The sequence below is a fragment of the Equus caballus genome, chromosome 23 (genome assembly GCF_041296265.1).
Source record: "Equus caballus isolate H_3958 breed thoroughbred chromosome 23, TB-T2T, whole genome shotgun sequence".
NCBI classification, from domain to species: Eukaryota; Metazoa; Chordata; class Mammalia; order Perissodactyla; family Equidae; genus Equus; species Equus caballus.
This window is the reverse complement of record NC_091706.1, coordinates 62,666,642-62,684,990: the sequence shown is the minus strand read 5'-3', so window position 1 is coordinate 62,684,990 and position 18,349 is coordinate 62,666,642. Positions and strand designations below refer to the sequence as shown.

The 18,349-nt window shown below is 45.3% G+C and overlaps 1 protein-coding gene across 5 annotated transcripts; it reads left to right on the top strand.

The window, feature by feature from the left end:
* Positions 1 to 1,017: 1,017 nt before the first annotated feature.
* On the top strand, positions 1,018 to 18,016 carry APTX (aprataxin). Of its 5 annotated transcripts, none has more exons than XM_070248747.1 (8): positions 1,018 to 1,111; positions 7,216 to 7,352; positions 9,191 to 9,232; positions 9,466 to 9,768; positions 10,389 to 10,448; positions 11,269 to 11,495; positions 16,013 to 16,116; positions 16,864 to 18,016. In XM_070248747.1, the coding sequence occupies exons 4-8, from the start codon at positions 9,550 to 9,552 to the stop codon at positions 17,016 to 17,018; spliced, it is 765 nt and encodes a 254-aa protein (XP_070104848.1). In that variant the 5' UTR covers positions 1,018 to 1,111; positions 7,216 to 7,352; positions 9,191 to 9,232; positions 9,466 to 9,549; the 3' UTR covers positions 17,019 to 18,016. The 5 variants fall into 5 exon arrangements, with proteins under 5 accessions (XP_070104848.1, XP_005605108.1, XP_023483232.1 ...); XM_005605051.4 differs by having other exon boundaries at positions 1,027 to 1,111; positions 9,186 to 9,232; XM_023627464.2 differs by lacking the exon at positions 9,191 to 9,232 and having other exon boundaries at positions 1,027 to 1,111; positions 9,581 to 9,768.
* Positions 18,017 to 18,349: the final 333 nt, after the last annotated feature.

The following is an 18,349-nucleotide window of genomic DNA, read 5'->3' as shown; positions in this document are numbered from 1 at the left end:
CACACGAAGGCAGATCAAGTAGAAGCAGAGACTGAAAGAAGCTTAACTCTGAGGAAACAACACAACTGTTCAGGTTACCAGAGCTGCCTCTTTTTACGTGGAGCAGTGTGACCCACACTCCACCGCCATGAGGCCCACGGTGCCGCTGCGATGCTTCCTCTGCTCCCCACTTCCTGGTCCTGGTGTGACCCTAATATGAACCTGCATCTTCTTTGCTAAGGAGGGCAAGTCTCTTCTGTGTTTCCTGGAAGATCCTCCCACCGTCTGTTTTGATAGCTTTGATATCTTCGCACCCTTGAGTCTCTGCTTTTCCATGGAAGGAAATAACATCCTATCTTGATCAAGAAATGTGACATCTAAAGGTTCAGTTTCTACTGAGTTTGAGAAAAATTATAAACTATTCCTTCACCCAGGAGACAGGCATTTTTCCATCTGCCCAAATGCCTTCCAGTCATTGCAATACCTGACGCTTAGGGAACATCCTGGAATTGCTATAAAAATCGGCAGACATATCTCATCCCAACATCCTGCTTCTCTCCTCTCTGATTGCCCTTCCGTCAGTTCATTTAGTGAAGACACCACTCAGAAAATCTTAGCAGGTTTCTCCGCCTCTAGCCCCTCCAGTTCCTTCTCCCTCGAAAAAGGAGAAAGCAGATCGTAGTTTTGAAAGGGGACGGGAAAACAATGCTACGAGTAGGTACGGTTTTGCGGCCGAAAAGACGGCCTTAAAAGTAGCGAGCTTCTCCTTCCGAAAGGAGTGTCAAGAGACTGCCTAGAAAGGGCCAGAGGGGATAAGCCGCCTGAAGTCTCTTTCAACTCAGAGACAGAGGCGGGGAGAGGGCAGCAGCTCTCAGGTAACGAGATGCTGAAAGAGTTCGTCCGCCGAGTTAATCTCCGGGAACCACAACAGGGCCACTGCCCGGTGAGGGACCAATTGGGGCGGGCACTTCCCGATCCGGGCATTGGGTGAGACCCTCTCAGCCAATCTTCGGACAGGCGCTGGTGACGTCACTGGCCGCACACCAGCCTGTCTCGTGACGTCATCCGGCAGGGCCGGAAGTGGTGCGGCATGGAGGAGTGATGCGAACTTGCAGGTCCTTGCGCTCTTGAGGTAAGGCAGTTGTGGGCGTACCTCCTCTGCTGGCCGGGTCGAAAGGCTGGGTGTGGGCCTTAGGCCGGTCCGCTCCTGCCCGTGCGTGCTGGGCTTTGAATAACGCTCTCTGGGCTGCCTTCCCGGCAGGGGCTGCTCGCTCCTCGCGCTCCAGGGCGCTCGGCAACCCACTGCCATCCTGCTCCCTTGGGCCGTGTTTGGGCGGCGCTCACCTTGGTCTCCGACCCACTTGGGGTTCGCCCTCCTGTACCCCCGACGCTGTATCTAGCTTGGTCGCTACACAGGCAGAGAAAAGTTCAGAGGCTGGACACTGTCCAACCCAAGGAGGTGGCTCAGCTTGTCGGGAAGGACATTGTTTCCTGCAGAAACGCGCCTTGAAAGGAACTCGAGGGCCCTTCCCAGCGGCCTCAGCAGGCCTTCCGGGAAGGCCAGAAGCAGCACGCCTTTTCTCACGCAGACCAGTGATAGCGGTTCAACAAAGGCAGGGATCTGATTTCCATTGGAATGAATGTGGTCCAGGTCTGCAGTCTTTTGGGAATTTGATTTATTATTATGGGTCGTTAGAGCACTTGAGACAGGACTGTTCATATGGGCTGACAATACAGATTTGTGCCCTTTCACTGTAGTCGCACAGTCAGAGCTGTTGGATGGTCTTTTAACATGTCCTTAGCTCCTGCTTTCATTCCACCATCACTATTTACAAGAGTGATAATAGTGTTGAATGCTTACTTTTTGCCAGACATTGAGGTTTATATACTTCCTCATTTAGCCCTTGTGACAACCCGGTGGTGCTGAGCAATTATTAATATCGTTTTACAGCTGAAGAAATAAAGACAGGTTAAATAACTGGCCTCAAGTCACATAGTGAGTAGGCGGTGGAGCCAAGATTTGAAGTCAAGCAGGTGGGCCTCAGAGGCCTGGATGTTCTCCACTGTTCTATCTTGACCTTCTTCAGTTATTCATTAAGTTCCCAAACACCTCACGCCGTTGTTATCTACTATTTTATGGAGAAAATCGAGGTAATCAAGTGTGCTTTTCCTTAGATTTCTGCCCCTGCTTTTCCTTCTCAGAGTCGTCTAGATTTACACCCATCTTTACCTTTCCTTCAGTCTCAGCCTGAACTGTCTCCTCTGATCAAAGCAAATCTTATCTTTGCTTCTGGCCTTTCTTTTATACTTTCACCTGTGAGACCTTGTTTTTGTTTGTCTTTTCTGCCCCGTCTATGTCCCAGTCATGCATAAACAAGGTCAGGTTTTTCAGATTCCTGGCTACCCCTCTCCCCCGCAGCATGCCAGAAAGAAAAAGTTCTTGGTGATCCATCTTCCTTTAGCTGTCATCCAGTAACTCTCTTCCCCCTCTTATCCAGACTGTTTCTTAGAGTGTTCTAAATTCTGTCTCTGTTTCCTCACCTTGCATCCCCTCTGCAGTCTAGCTCTCAGATCTGTCCTTATTCTGAAATTATGCTTGGAGGTTACCAGTGATTGATGATCAAACCAGATAGGCATTTTCAATCACTAGTGAATCTCTTTGCTGCTTTTGGAACTTGGTGATACCTCTCACTCCCTACTCCTTTGCTTTCCAGGACCTTACACTCAGCTGCTTTATTCAACAAACGTTGTGATACAGAGATGAAGAAGACCAAGTGCTTTCCCTCAAGGAGCTTGCATTCTAGCTGTTTCTCCATGTGCCTCTCTCAACAGATGTTAGCTCAGGCAAATTTTCCTCAGCAAAAACAAAAACAAAAACAAAAAAAAACCTACCTCTGGCACACATTGGCTATGTGACATGAGCATGTAACTAATGTTCTCTAAGCCTTAAATTTTCTCTTTCTTGAAATAAGAGTTGTTGTGAAGATTAAATAAGATGATATAAGTAAGACATTTAGCAAGTGCCTAGCACAAAGTGCCTAGCCTTTGATAAAGGTATGCTTAATACCAGGGGATCCAGAAGTACAAGACCAGGCCTCGTCCTGGGCAGTGATCGCCAGAGGCCCTTCCTCCAGGTTTCCTGGATCTATGGGCTATGGTGCAGTCTGTTCACAAGGAGATTATAGTCTCATTTGGAGAAGAGAGTTATATCTACATTACATTTTCAGAGAACTGTGATGGTAAATCGACCACACCCAATAACAAGATGTGGAGGAGAGAAGACAGCTCAGTGAAGGCTTCAGGGAGGAGGTGGGACTTGAAATTTGAGTAGGATTTTGGTTTCTAGGAGGGCAGAGAGAATGTAAACCAATACCAGGAGGTGATATTAAGAATGATTTATTTGGGAGATGTGATTCAGTGCGTTTTATCTGAAGGATGTATGTGTGTGCAAGGATGCATGTATGTGAGTCTGGGAGAAGGGAGGGGAGAGCGGGATGGGTAAATGGGACTAGTTCTGTGAAAAGCAGTGGAAGGTCAAAGAAGTAACCTCTGTGGAGTTAGAGTATGAGGGTCTCAACTTCAAGCCTGAGGGGTTTGAGACTGATCAGGGCTGGGCAATTTTCCAGGGCTGTGTTGGACATTATGGTAGCCCCCGGCCACATTTGCCTATTTAAACTTAAATTAAGTTTTAAAAAATCTTACGTAAGATATTCAGTTCCTCTGTCACGTTAGCTACATTTCAAATGCTCGATTGTCACATGGTGGCTGTGTTATTGAACAGAGCAAGTTTAGGACATTTCCTTCATTGCAGAAAATTCTATTGGACAGTGCAATTCCAGGTCATCAGATTGATGGCCTTCTGTGGCCCGTCAGATCACATGGGTTCCTTATGAAATAATCAGAATTTCTTTCTGACCAGTCCTCACAATTCTGGAATGAAAGGTATGGAGCTGAAAAATAGAAAATTAGAATTCATTCACATAGTTGTGAGGATGTATGGGATTGCCCCAAGAGAGGAGCAAAGCACCGCCCTAAGAAGAAGATGAGCCTAAGAAGAAGATGAGCCGGAGGAGGGCAGAGAGAAGGAAGGGAAGAGAGCCTGGGAGAGTTCTCATCTGGTCATTCACTTGCAAATGTTTATTGTATTCTTGCTGTGTGCCAGGTATTGTGTTAAGTGCTGGGAATATACTGATAAGCAAAAATGGGCTTGACCTCTACCTTCTTAGAGCTTACTCTTTATGATGTTTTACTGGAGGGACTATATTGAGGATTCGGGAACACCCATCTTGTGTGCTCCCCATAGCCTAAAATGCTTCATTCCTAGAAGCTGTAGCTGGAGGCTGACATGGGCCAAGGTATTGCTTAAGGTGAGTTGCACAAGCATTGTGCAGTCACTGCTTCAGCTTCTCAAGAAGTAGTAAATAGGAACGTCATAACTTCAGAACTTTGGGGAGAATCAAGTGTGTGAATGTGTGTTTGTGTCGGGCTGGAGGGGTAGTTCCTCTTATTCTGCAGCAGCCAGCCGTGCTCTCAGCTGCCCGTCAGATTCCTTTCTGGCCCTGCTCTCAAACTGTGTTCTTTCCAGGCTTCTTTTACTGTCAGCGTGAGCAGTCAGTTACCACGTGACTTATTTGCCAATTTCTATTGAAGACATACTTCACTTCTCGGTCCATTACCTGCTCATCCGTCGGTTTCCAGCAAGTGCAGACAGATGCCCCTCTGAGCACACGCATTTGGAAGTGGGGCCTTCCTGCAGCGCCATCATCATCTGAGGCTGCAGGTTTCGGATGTTAGATTTACAGCTGGCTCTTCATGCTCTTGCTTCAACTTCACAGACCTGCTGGCCTGCTGTTTGGACCTCCCTCTGGCCCACATTATAGTAACAGCCTCCTGACTAGTCTCTGACTCTAGATGTCTCCACTCCAGCTTCTGTACACACAGCTGTTGCTTCACCTTACTGTGCAGCTCAGAACCTGCCAGTTGTCTTCCACTGACTGTCAGATCTAAACTTTTAGCCTACTGTTCTTTCAACACCTTCGTCTTTTTTTGTCACTCCCTGGGGCAGCTCCTCTGGGTCAGCCAACTAAAGTCTCCTTTCCACCCTGACCAGTTGCTTGTCATTGCTGAAATCTGTGCTGTCACTCGTGCTCTATGGAGTGTCCCCTCCTACTCTTTTTCTTCCTTGTCAGTCCCCTTGGCTCTTGGCCTTTTCGACTGGGCGGTTTCTGAAGCCTTTCCTGACTGATCCACTTCCTGTGACTGCACCTCCTCAGCCCTCATTTGCTCACTCTGCCGTGCGTGATCCTGTCTTTGCAGTTGGTAACGCAACTCTGATTTTTTAAAATCTGGTTTGTTTTCTCTCCCCCTTGGACACAAAGCTTGTGCAGAGGGCCTGGTAAGTGCTGCCTTGCCTACAGGGGACACTTCCCAAAGAAAGTGTCTTAGCGGCTTGAGCATTGATAAGCTTCTGGAGTCTAGGGAGGCATCCCAAAGATCTAGTCCTGTCCCTGCCCAGCCTCCCTGGGTGATCTCCTCCTCTCCCTCTGCCTCAGCTTCTGTGACCTGTTGATGTCCTTCAGTCCATTCCTCTCCCTGAGCTTCATACCTGTATACCCGACTTGACCCTGGGATCTGCCACAGGCAACTTAATCTCATGTTTCAATCTGAAATCACTTCTTCTTCCCCTACCGTTTGTCCCCAGATTATGTCTCCTTGTATATTCCTCATTTTGCTTCATGGATATTTCCAAATTAGAAATCCTGGTTGGTTGGGGCCGGTCCAGTGGCGCAGTGGTTAAGTTTGCACGTTCTGCTTCTCGGTGGTCCAGGGTTCGCCGGTTTGGATCCTGGGTGCGGACATGGCACCGCTTGGCAAAAAGCCGTGCTGTGGTAGGCGTCCCATGTATAAAGTAGAGGAAGATGGGCACGGATGTTAGCTCAGGGTCAGTCTTCCTCAGCAAATAGAGGAGGACCGGCAGTAGTTAGCTCAGGGCTAATCTTCCTCAAAAAAAGAGAAAAAGTCCTGGTTGGTGTCTCTCTACTCCTTTGTCATGCCCCAAATGCAGTCAGTAATCAAGTCTACCTGCATGATTTCTTCTTCCTCTCCATCCCCTTTGTGCAGGCCTCCTCTCTCTCCTGAATTTCTTGTCTCTTTCTCCTCTGCTGATACTCTACATGGCCATGAAAGTTAATTTTCAAAAGAAGACCAGCACCTCCACACTTGTGCAGGTTATGTATTGCACAAACGTGCTGCATTCACACTTTAGAAATTTTAGGTTTGTATGTTTATTATGACGATCTTCTGGCAGATGGCAGTAAAATGTATTGTTCTAACATCAATATGTTATTGACAATTAAGGAAGGGAAATCTTCTGATACACATAAAGATGCCTGTGGACTGAAGAACATCCTCTGTTCTTATGTCCTTAGTTCTCTGCCAGGCAGACTCCTCCTCATCCTTTAAAACCCAGCACAAATACTCCTTCCTCATGAAGCCTTTTTTTTTTGCTGGGAAAGATTTGTCTGGAGCTAAAATCTGTTGCCAATCTTCCTCTCTTTCTTTCCTTCCTCAAAGCCCCAGTACATAGCTGTATATGCTAGTTGTAAGTCCTTCTGGTTCTTCTGTGTGAGCTGCTGCCACAGCATGGCTTCTGACAGATGAGTGGTGTGGCTCTCCTCCTGGGAACCGAACCTGGGCCACTGCAGCCCAGCATGCCGAACTTTAACCTTTAGGCCATCAGGGCTGGCTCTTATGAAGCCTTTTTTGACACTCCCTGCGAGAGTCAGTCATTCCTTTCCCTGGGCTAATGCCTATTTGGTTACTCCCTTCTTATAGTGCTTATCCCATTATATTGTAATAATTGGTATTTGAGTCTGTCTGCCCCCGCCCCCATTCCCCAGGCCCCTCAAGGATAGGGACAGTGCGTAATCGTTCTTTGCTCCTTTGATCTTCAGCATGTAGCACATAGAATTTATCAATAAACTTAACAAATATTTGATTGCTTAGCATGATTCAGGCACAGAAGTAAATACTTCACCCGCATTATCTTATTTAATCCTCACAACAGCCTCAGAGTCCTGTCATTATCACATTTTACAGGTGAGGAAATTGAGACTAGGGAGGTGAGGTCACTTGCCTTGAGATGAACAGTTGGTAAATGGCGTGTGTGGTGGTGCTGGGTGTGGCCGTGGAGGACTTGGGCTGGTTTTCCCAGATCCTCTTCTGTTTTTCTCCCAGAGTAATGATGCGGGTGTGCTGGTTGGTAAGACAGGACAGCTGGCACCAGCGAATCAAACTTCCACATTTGGAAGCAGTTGTGCTTGGGCGCGGCCCAGAGACCAAGATCACTGACAAGAAATGTTCTCGACAGCAAGGTAACTGTCTTAGGAATGTGGAGATTACCATGTTTGGTTCCTTTGGGTCGTGATAACCAAAGATGCACATTTCCTGGGTGCTTTTGATAGGAAATCTTTTGTCTGCTATAGACAAAACTCAGGAACTGAGCTCTTTTAGCCAACACCAGGGCCCCATTCCCTCCTGATTCCACCCTGTGACAGTGGTTAGTGTTCAGTGTTGGGAACAGGCGGCTTCCATCCTGTTACTACGAGGTGCTGGAACTGAATCCTGCACCCTGCCCTGCCTGAGGAGAGTTCACGTTGGGCAGTTAGACAGTTGAGTTCTGGGATCTCCAGGCTGAAACCGTGTCTAAGAAGTGATGGGGTGGTTCCATCCTTTACACGTTGCCTCCCACAGAGGGTGGTATCTTTGTAAGACTACGGCATCCAGCTCTTGAAATGCCTTTCCTGGGATTTAGTGAAATGAAAGTCCCTAGGAAAAAGCCTCATTATGTACCTCACTTTTTCTCTAAAACTGCAGACATGCTCACTGCCAGCAGGCCTCCTGCAGTGTGATTCCCATAGCAGAGTTTCCCAAGGCTCACAGTCTGCAGCACTGATTTTGGTTTTTCCCACAAAAGTTAATCTAAATGGGGAAAAAAAAGCCACGCTTGAGCAGGTTAGATCCAAGATTCAGAAGAAGACACTGCTTCTCGCTCTCTGTCCCCCTCGTCAGAGCAGCAACTGTAGGAACGTATGTGTCAGCGTATCCTCCATGGAGAACAGCTATGGTATCTCTTCTTTCCTCCCTGTCTCACCCTGGAAACTTTGTTCACTTACCTCAACGTGAGTGTTTAATGTTACTTCTTCCCACACATGCTCACACTGTTCTGACTCTCAATCTTCCTTTTTTTCCCCTAGCATCTTTTGTGTTTTTTAAGCTTGGCACCTGAGCTAACAACTGTTGCCAATTTTTTTCTTTTTTTTTCTTTTTCTCCCCAAGTCCCTCCAGTACATAGTTGTATATTTTAGTTGTGGGTCCTTTAATTGTGGCATGTGGGATGCCGCCTCAATGTGGCCTGATGAGCGGTGCCATCTCCACGTCCAGGATCTGAACCAGTGAAACCGTGGGCCGCCAAAGCAGAGTGCGCGAACTTAACCACTCAGCCACGGGGCTGGCCCCCTGCAGTCTTCTTTCTAGAATATTCTCTTCACTCCTCCCACCCTATGCCAGCTGAACTTCTGTTTTCCAGGAATGTATCTTCTGTCTCTTTCTCCATGAAGGCATCTGATAGTTTTATGTAATAGTGGAAACCTGATTTAATCCTGAGCCAAGAGCTTGTGAGAGAAGTGGGTCTGCTTCCCTGACTGCAGAGTCTGTGATCCTGAGTGGGCCAAGGGCTCTGGAATAGGGAGACCTGTGGGGATTCAGTGAAGGTGTCGCATACGGATATTAGCAGTAGCTAAGGTAGTATGGATGATGGTGTTGGCTGTCAATGACAGACCGCATCTACAATGGTGGTCCCATAAGGTTAATACCATAGAGCCTAGGAGTGTAGAAGGCTGTACCATCTGGGTTTGTGTAAGTACACTCTATGATGCTTGCATCATGACGAAATCATGTAACAACAGATTTCTTAGACAGTATCCCCTTCGTTATGCAATATATGACTATATGTATGCCATTGGACATTTTCTGCAAGGATTTGGAGCCCCAGCCACCTGTGTAACAGGCAATTTTACTGATAGGGCTTTGAGGAGACCCCTGTCAGGTTGCCTCCTGGAGTGAGGCTTCATTGACCTCTAGGGAGATAGGAGCAAGGGCCTGGTTCTTCATGGCATTTGGGTGTAACTGTTTTCAATCTCTTTCAGTACAGTTGAAAGCAGAATGTGACAAAGGATATGTCAAGGTAAAGCAGGTATGTCTGTCTGTAACTTGGATTTCTATTTTACGCTTGATTTTCTTATGCTGTTGACTTGAGAATGTCTGGGCCAGCCAATATAGGCTTCTTTATCATGTGTGGAAGTGACGGAGTAACGTAAGTGACATTAAGCATGGTGCCTGGCACATAGTAAGTGGTTAGCATAGCAGTGGCTGTATTCCTAATGGTGTCATTGCCATTATTATAATTATTTTCTGATTATTCCATAGGTGGGGGTCAATCCCAGCAGCATTGACTCAGTTGTAATTGGGAAGGACCAAGAGGTGACACTGCAGCCTGGCCAGGTTCTCCACATGGTGAATGAACTGTATCCATATATTGTAGAGTTTGAGGAAGAGGCAAAGAGCCCTGGCCTGGAAGCACACAGGAAGAGAATGAGGTCAAGCAACAGTGACTCTGTAGGAAGGGATGCTGCCCAGAAAGCTGAGTCCAGTACAAGACTGGAATCTGGGAGTGACCCTAGCCAGTGCTCTATGCCCGCACAGAAGGGGAAAGATGCATCTGCCAAAAAGGTGAGGGTCGGGTGCTTGATGGACGCTGGGGAGATTAAATGAGATGTAATGACTGCTGAGGTGTTTCGTAGGCTGTGAAGCCTGGACAGTAGGGGGTTATTAACCATGACAAGGGTTATTAACCGTGATGACAGAGGCTCTTGTTTGTGTCACCAGTCAGCTGGATGAATATCCCTTTATGTACTTTTCTCTTGAATTCCTGAGGTAAGCCACTTGAAGGTAGGGCTGTAATGGCAGTGTATTAACTCTGAGCTACTGAGATGGGTCGCTCATTTGTGTACCTATAGGTTAGCATGGGAACACTTTTCATAGATCATGTCATTCGCATCCGGATGTCGAAGTGGAAACTTAGTCAGGCTGTAGGTGGAGTGGTAGGGGGCAAAGAGGATGCATTCACACTGGCATGTCCAGCCTCTGTCTAGACATGCAGCTCTGGATATAGGAAGAAGATTCCATGGCTTACAGTTACAACAGCAGAAGGTTGAGGTAAAGGGAATGTAGTTTCATTCTTAAAAACTAACCTTATTTTCAAGTTTGGTTGGACTGTGCTAACACACAATATTAACTAATGCCAAATTTAACTACTGGCAGTTAGGATTTATTTTGCCTTTTTGTTTTAGGAATCATTGGGCCACTGGAGTCAAGGCTTGAAGATTTCTATGCAGGACCCCAAAATGCAAGTGAGAATAAAATTTTGGCATGGAAATACATTTCATGTTTTAAAGGACCACTCCACAGAGGTCATAATACAAGTGAAATCAAAGGAGATCAGTCCTTCTGAATGAAATTCCTTTTATTGGGCTATTTTGTGAGAACAAATGGCTTTTCCCATTGTCAGTAAGTTAGCAACTGGAATTCTTTGGAGAAAAGCTCAGTTCTGCAAGTGAATATCCCCTCTGCCTTGTTCCTCCTAAACTTCTGGGTACTGTTAAGGGAAGTTGTGTTAGCCTTCATGTGGTCCCTTTCAAGGGAACGTCAGATAATGTATTGTGACTGTAGTTACTAGGCTGCCCTGGGATTAGTAGTCAGGCATCATCCTGGGAGGAGTCTGAGTTCTTGAATTACATCCTTGGGTGACAAGGGGCCAGATCTGATAGGGCTTCTTGGAACACACGTGCGTGTGTCACATGGTCTGCTGTGTTAGGGCAGAGAAGAGTGCATTTGAAATTTATGCCAGCAAGGATTTCACATCAGATCCTTAGGAAGTGTTTCGTACTGTGCATTGTCTGTGTATTCTGTGTAGTATGGTGATTGAAAACACAGACTCTGAGTCAACTAGATCTGGATTGGAATCGTAGATTTCCCACTTAGTAACTGTGAGACTTTGTGCCAGACATTCAGCTTATCTGAGTCTCTGTGGGCTCATCCGTCAAAATTGGATACGAAAACCTTTTGCACAAGATTGTGGTGGGAATTAAGTGAGTTAAAGAAGATGACATCTCCTGGCACACAGAAGATGCATGGTAGATGTCCGTTTTCTTCTCTTGTGTCCTCTGCTAGGTTTACAAAGACGAGCAGGTGGTGGTGATTAAGGATAAATACCCCAAGGCTCGTCACCACTGGCTGGTCTTACCGTGGGCCTCCCTTTCCAGTCTGAAGGCTGTGACCAGGGAACACCTCGAGCTCCTCAAGCACATGCACGCTGTCGGGGAAAAGGTGATTGCAGAGTTTGCGGGGTCCAGCAAACTCCGCTTCCGATTGGGCTACCATGCCATCCCCAGCATGAGGTAAGCCTTGTGGGTGGTGCTGGTGTGTTCTGGTTCTGTCTGGGTGGACAGATGGATTCAGCCTCGGTCCGCTGAGTGCGCTCATAGCCCTGAGGCCCAGGGAGTAGGGTGGGATGTCTCCAAGGCAGGTGGGCTGAAACTTCCACCCTTCTGTCTGACTTGCCTGCAAGCCTTGAGTTCCTGCTTCTGCTTGTAATCCTGACACGTATGGTTCTTTGTTCCCCTCAAAGTGTAGACCTCTGAGGGTCTAACCTATGAACTAGGTGAAGCCACCTCATTACCCTCAGATGAAGAATTGTGGTCAGTGACTTTTATCTGATTTTTCAGAAGCATCTATGACCCCTAATTGATTAAGGACTATTGTTCTGATGGAGGCAAACATCCCTGACTTCTGTCGTGACAGCTTTACTAGATCTAAGATTTAAAATAAAACGAGAGGAAAGTGTAGAGCCTGTTTTCCTTTGGCTCATCCCAGAAGGATTCAGAAAGGAATGATTGTTTTCAAAGAAGGCCTGCACAGCAATCTCCACAGTTCTTTTGAGCTAAGCAACTAGATAAGCAGTCTAATGAGATTTCAGAGTTTTTATCTTGGTTTTTTTTTTGGGTGGTAAAATATTCACAGCATAACATTTACCATTTTAACCATTTTTAAGTGTACAGTTCAATGGCATTAAGTACATTCACATTGTTGTGCAACCATCATCACAATCTGTTTCTAGTTTTTTCATCTTCTCAAACTACCTACCATTGGCCCTTCCCGCCAGCCCCTGACAACTGCCATTCCACTTGTTTCTTTTGGTTTTCTTTTTTCTTTTAAAGATGTTATTTTTTTCTGTTTTCTCCCCAGAGTCCCCCAGTACGTAGTTGTATATTCTTAGTTGTGAGTCCTAGTTGTGGCATGTGGGATGCCGCCTCAGCATGGCTTGACAAGCAGTGCCATGTCCACACCCAGGATTTGAACCAGGGAAACCCTAGGCCGCCGCAGCAGAGCGTGCGAACTGAACCACTCGGCCGTGGGGCCGGCCCCACTCCACTTTGTTTCTATAATTTGACTTCTCTAGGCCCCTCATATAAGTGGACTCATACAGTATCTGTCTTTGTCACTGGCTTATTTCACTTAGGATAATGTCTTTAAGATTCGTCCATGTTGTAGCAGGTGTTAGAATTTCTTTTGGTTATTTTTTTTTTAACCACCCAACATTCTTCACATTTTATTTAGGTGAGTAATTTTGACTTAGATTACTGGCTACTTTAATGGAATGAGATTTTCGTGCCACATTTTTTTCCCTGTCCGTACTCTTTCTTTTAAATTGAGGCATAACTTACATACAAAAAATGCATGGTAAAATTTATAATTTGATCAGTTTTGGCAAATGTATATGCCGTGTAACTATCACTCTGATCAAGACACAGAATGTTTCTGTCGTCTCGTCCCAGAAAGTTCGCTTGTGTTCCTTTCCAGTTAATCCTCCTCTCAACCCCCAAGCATTGTTCTCATTTCTTTCCAGCATAGACTCGTTTGTCTGTTCTAGAATTTCATGTAAATGGAGTCACGATGTATATTCTTTTTCTGTCTGACTTTTTTTGGTCAGCATAAGGATTTTGAGATTCATGCATGTTGTTGTGTATATCATGGACGTACTTCATTTCTTTGCTCTTGGTTAAATACCTAGTAGTGGAATTGCTAGGTTATAGGATAGATGTATGTTGTACCTAATATTAAAAAAAACTATGTCTTATCAAAACCTTATTCAAAAATTTAGGCCGAAAATTTACCTCTAATCCTATTTCCCGAATGCGCTTTTCACATAGAAATCGTGGTGTCCATATCTTTTGCATATAATGAATGTTGTACTAAGGAGGATGCAAACGCAAGCGCTGGGGCCGATGATGGGGAAAGCAAAATGAGCAGTAAGTCAAGTTGCTGCTTACACATCCTTTTATGACCACTCGTTATGCTATAATTTTGAATAAACATTATAGAAAGGGTAACAAATTAAATAATTATTCCTACTGTAAAAGTAATATATTTTCAATTTAGAAAATATGAAAAAGAAAGTATGAAGCAGAACAAAGATCTTCCATAATTCACCACTGAACCATTGAACTCCAGACCTTATTCGAATTTCCTCCTTTTTTCTTAGCATCTTTTTCCACTCTGGGATCCAATCCAAGATCCCGCTGCACTGTGTTTTTGTTGTCTCTCCTCCGTCTCCCCTAATCTGTGACAGTTCCTCCTCCTTTTTCTGGTTTTCATAACCTTGACACCTTTTTTTTTTTGAGGAAGATTAGCCCTGAGCTAATCCTCCTCTTTTTTTGCTGAGGAAGACTGGACCTGAGCTAACACCTGTGCCCATCTTCCTCTACTTTTTTTTTTAATATGTGGGACGCCTGTCACAGCATGGCTTGCCAAGCGGTGCCATGTCCTCTCCCGGGATGTGAACTGGCAAACCCTGGGCTGCCGAAGCGGAACGTGCACACTTAACCACTGTGCCACCGGGCCGGCCCCTGGCTAATTGTTTTATAGGATGTCTCTCAGTTTGAGTTTGTCTGATGGTTTTTCATGATTAGATTGAGGTTACACCTTTTTTTTTTTTTTCTCAAAACACCACAGAAGTGCTGTTGTGTCTTTCTCAGTGCTTCATATGAAGGAGTGCGTGATGTCGAGATGGTTTATTCCTTGTGACGTTTACTTTGGTGGTGTCTGCTGGGTTTCTCTACTCAAAGTCTTTGTAATGGATGAATGTCTTGAATATTTTGAGACTATGCTACTATTTTCTTTCTCTTCAAACTTTTGCCCAGTGATTTTAGCATCTATAGGTGGATCTCGCCTATAACAGTTATTACTGTGGTGTTTATCTAATGGGGATTTTATGTTTCCTCATTCCTTCTAATTTATTAATAAGAATTCTTCGTCGTGGAAGAGCTATCCCTTCTCCCCCATCAGGTATTTATTGAATTATTTATCAGTATGGACTCATGGATATTTATTTTATTCTGTAGGCTTTGATTCAATCTTTTATTATTTATTTTGTTTCTCATATTGCTCCAGCCTTGGTCGTTGGATACTCCTTTAGGTTGGCTCCTCTTTGATATCCTCCAACATTTTTTGACCACTTCCTTATTTTCTGGCCCCTTATTTCCTTTTATTCTGGCCCCTTGTTTTCTGGAACAAGATGTTCCAAGCTCATCTTACAATTTTCCTGTTCTAGTGCTAGAATGAACCACTTCTCCAAAGAGCCCTAGTTCCTTTTATTGGAGAGTGATATTTGTACACCAAGATTTGGGTGCTAGGTTTCTGCAATGAGAGAAGTGGTTGATCCAGGGTGTCTTTGCTCCTAGGTCCTCTCAGCAGATAGAGCCAGGAAGCACACATGCGAATCCTAACCCGCACACAGATTTCTCTGTTTATATCTGTATTTATCTATCTGTATACATATATGGAAAACCATGAGTTCAGACTGATAACCTCTGATTTCAGTCCCACTCCACAGGTTCATTTTTGTCTCCCCATTTCCTTCATTGTAACTTCTTCCTCCAGCAGTGAGTAATCTGGCTCTCTTTAGCTACAATAAGCTCATTTATTTGTTCAGTTCCAGGATGCATATAAAACAGTTGCAGAATTGCTGACCCACACCCCTGTGAGGAAGACACTCACTGGGCACAGTATTTGTGTACAGTTCTTTTTACCTTTACGGTATCCACTCACAGTACTGTTTTCCAGAGTTAATTAGGTTACTTATTTTCTTTCTGACTCTCTTCAGTGTGGTTCCTTCACTCATTTGTCACACGGTTCAGTTTCTTTGTTACTGCTTAGGTTCCATTTTGGATTCCCACACACGCGGGTTGATTTTGATTATCTCTTGGGGGGATGTGAAATAGTCCTGATTCTGAGAGTCAGAGCTATACAAAAGGCGTCCTGCTTGGTTTAACAAGTCTAAGGGAGAATTGATTTTCTTCCCCAAACCTGCTTTCCCCTAAGCTTCTCCATCTCAGTAAGTGGCACCTTCCCAAACCTACGTCCCATCCTGAGATTGTGTGTACCGAGACTCAGTGATCTCTGTCGTTAGGACGTCACACTCAAAGGAGACTGATTAGGATATGGTTCAGGTTCTTGATACACAGCATTCCTTTTCAGAGTTTGTAGGGTATTTTTTCTGCCCTAAACAAGACTCCAGCTGTAAAAGAAATGCTTAATGATGTTGAAAGGATTAAGCCATAGTTTTTTTTTTTTAAGATTGGCACCTGAACTAACATCTGCTGCCAATCTTTTTTTTTTCCTTCTTCTCCCCAAAGCCCCCCAGTACATAGCGGTAGATTCTAGTTTAGGTCTTTCCAGCTCTGCTGTGTGGGACGCTGCCTCAGCCTGGCATAATGAGTGCTGCCGTGTCCGTGCCCAGGATCTGAACCGGTGAAACCCTGGGCCAACAAAGGGCAGTGCGAACTTACCCACTTGGCCATGGGACCGGCCCCTAAGCCATAGTTTTTAATGGTCAATTTTTTTTCCTCTCAACTAGCCATGTACACCTTCACGTGATCAGCCAGGATTTCGATTCTCCTTGCCTGAAAAACAAAAAACATTGGAATTCTTTCAATACGGAATACTTCCTAGAATCACAAGGTAAACAGTGTTGATCATTTTCACATTTCTTTTGTTTTCTCAGCTGGTCTTATACTTGATTCAGTTGTTTCCCTAAATTATAACCTGGCCTCAAAAACTCATGTACAATTTGTATTCCCTGTAAGGAGAGCCCCATTAAAAGAAACCAGATTGTTTGATTGTAGCAGGATTGCCCCTTTACAGTGAGCAGCCTTCTTGGGGGACCTAGAAAGCCATTTTGTCAGGGTCAGAAAGGTATTGTTATTATTGTAACAACAGGAGACAACATGTCCTGAGAATTATGGGAGTTCGTGGGGTGAAAGCGCTGGGCATTCTGTCTCTTCTGCTGTCAGCGGGGCAGGAGCGTGGGGGCTGCCTTGTGTCAGGAGTGGTTAGTTAACGGGGGAAGGCTGTTATATGTGGAAGGAAGCATTTCCCAGTGTGCGTACTGTGGAACTTCAGTGTGCTGGGGTGTTAATGGTGACAGCTACGACCGACCAAGGGCCAGCCAGGGCTAAAGCGCTGGGATAGCCTTTGATGTAGTAGCATGGATTGTGAGAGTGCATCCTGAAGGAGCATAATCATCTCAAAAATAGGCTGCTCAGATTTAGAATCTGATCAAGCCCATTTTCCCAACATTCTAACCTCACGTTCACCGGCTTTAGGATACCTGGCATGTTTTTATTTGGAGTCATATTTTCTTTTTTTTGATACTTATATTGGCTTTCCAGAGGAGCTGCCCTCTGAACTTGTTTTCCTTGTCTGTAGCTGTGATCGAGATGGTGCAAGAGGCTGGCAGAGTGACTGTCCGAGACGGGATGCCTGAGCTCCTGAAGCTGCCCCTCCGTTGTCATGAGTGCCAGCAGCTGCTGCCTTCCATTCCTCAGCTGAAGGAGCATCTCAGGAAGCACTGGCCCCAGTGACCGTGGAGCCTGGACCACTGCATTGCATATAGCTCATTGTGTCGAGCAGACTCCTGCCACCTGTTCTGGATGGCTTGTGACCTTTTACTTGTTTCTCGAATTAAAATGTGCAGCTTTTTTTTGTTTTTTACAAAGCTTGTTGTATTCCTGAGTAGCTGCAATGTGGGATGACTCAAAATAGTTAAGGAATTAAGAATTTGGGCTTGTCATGGATGTGTTCTCTGGTGAGGGTGTCTGGGACATGCCTGACCCACCATTTCCAGGACCCACGTCAGGTCTGATGCACGGGAGCAAAGCCGTGTTCATACTGACCTAACGCAGGATGTGGAAGCAGAGGGTGGATTGTATATCTCTGTTCCTTACACGCATCCTCCCTCCCTGGAGGCATGTGGGAGCCTTTCATCAGAGCAGCCAGAGGGCCTCTTGTTTATCCCAAAGGTGCTGCTTGGTCTTGTCTCTGATCTTAACCAGTTCTGTGATATTCTTTATCTGATTCATTGGGAGACTTCGTTTCTTCTGTCCCTGTCATTCCCGTCTATCCAAAACCACCCAAATGCTCAGGAAGTCTGTCTGATCCCCTCTCCTTCACTCTGAGCAAACAGGCTAGGTGAGGGGCTGGAGGGATGGGTTTCTCCTAAAATCAGGGGTTCCTGGCTGCTGAGGGAGTACTCAGCCCTGTTCACCGCGCTTCAGCTGTCAGCCTTCTTGCTGGCCTGCTTGAGCTGTTGTCTGAAGATGAAGTTCATTTCTTTGGGCCATCTCTCTCAGGCAGCTGAAAACTATCAGGAGTTCAGCTGAGCGTCACAGTCAGTTGTATGCGTGAAAAGGTAGCTGTCGAATGAAAAAGTTGCACAGACCCTATAGCTTCATTTTTTCCTCAGAACAAATTTGCATGGAACTGTTGATCAAGTTGGTTTTGGGATAATGTCAGAACTAAAGGTAAAAGGAAATCCAAAATGTTGTTTTTGATTAAATTGTTGATGTGTTTGGGCCTGTGACTCTTTTTGCCCTTGAGTTTGTAAAAAAAAAAAAACAACCAAAAAAACAAAACGCTTTTAAGAATAACTTCTCTCTGGAGAGAGAAAACCTCAGTCCATAGAGCACATTTGACCTCAGTGTCTTTCACAGGTAAATAAGGTGCCGCACTGGTTTCTTGGTGAGCGTGCTTGTAGTCATAATTAGTAGTAGTTAGTGATTACAGCAGCTAATACTTGTTCCACTCCTGTGTGTCTGGCATTATACTAAGCACTTTATTCAAATTCTCTCATTTACTCCTCACTGTCTGTGCCTCTGTGGGCTAGGTGCTATTGTTATGGCCCCTTTACAGGATG

What these genes read in the sequence shown, in the direction of transcription:
- APTX (XM_005605051.4), top strand. Translation starts at nt 7,220, where the DNA reads ATGATGCGGGTGTGCTGGTTGGTAAGACAGGACAGCTGGCACCAGCGA. An exon ending in GAAATGTTCTCGACAGCAAG is followed by an intron (nt 7,353 to 9,185) that starts GTAACTGTCTTA and finishes AATCTCTTTCAG; the next exon opens with TACAGTTGAAAGCAGAATGT. An exon ending in GATATGTCAAGGTAAAGCAG is followed by an intron (nt 9,233 to 9,465) that starts GTATGTCTGTCT and finishes ATTATTCCATAG; the next exon opens with GTGGGGGTCAATCCCAGCAG.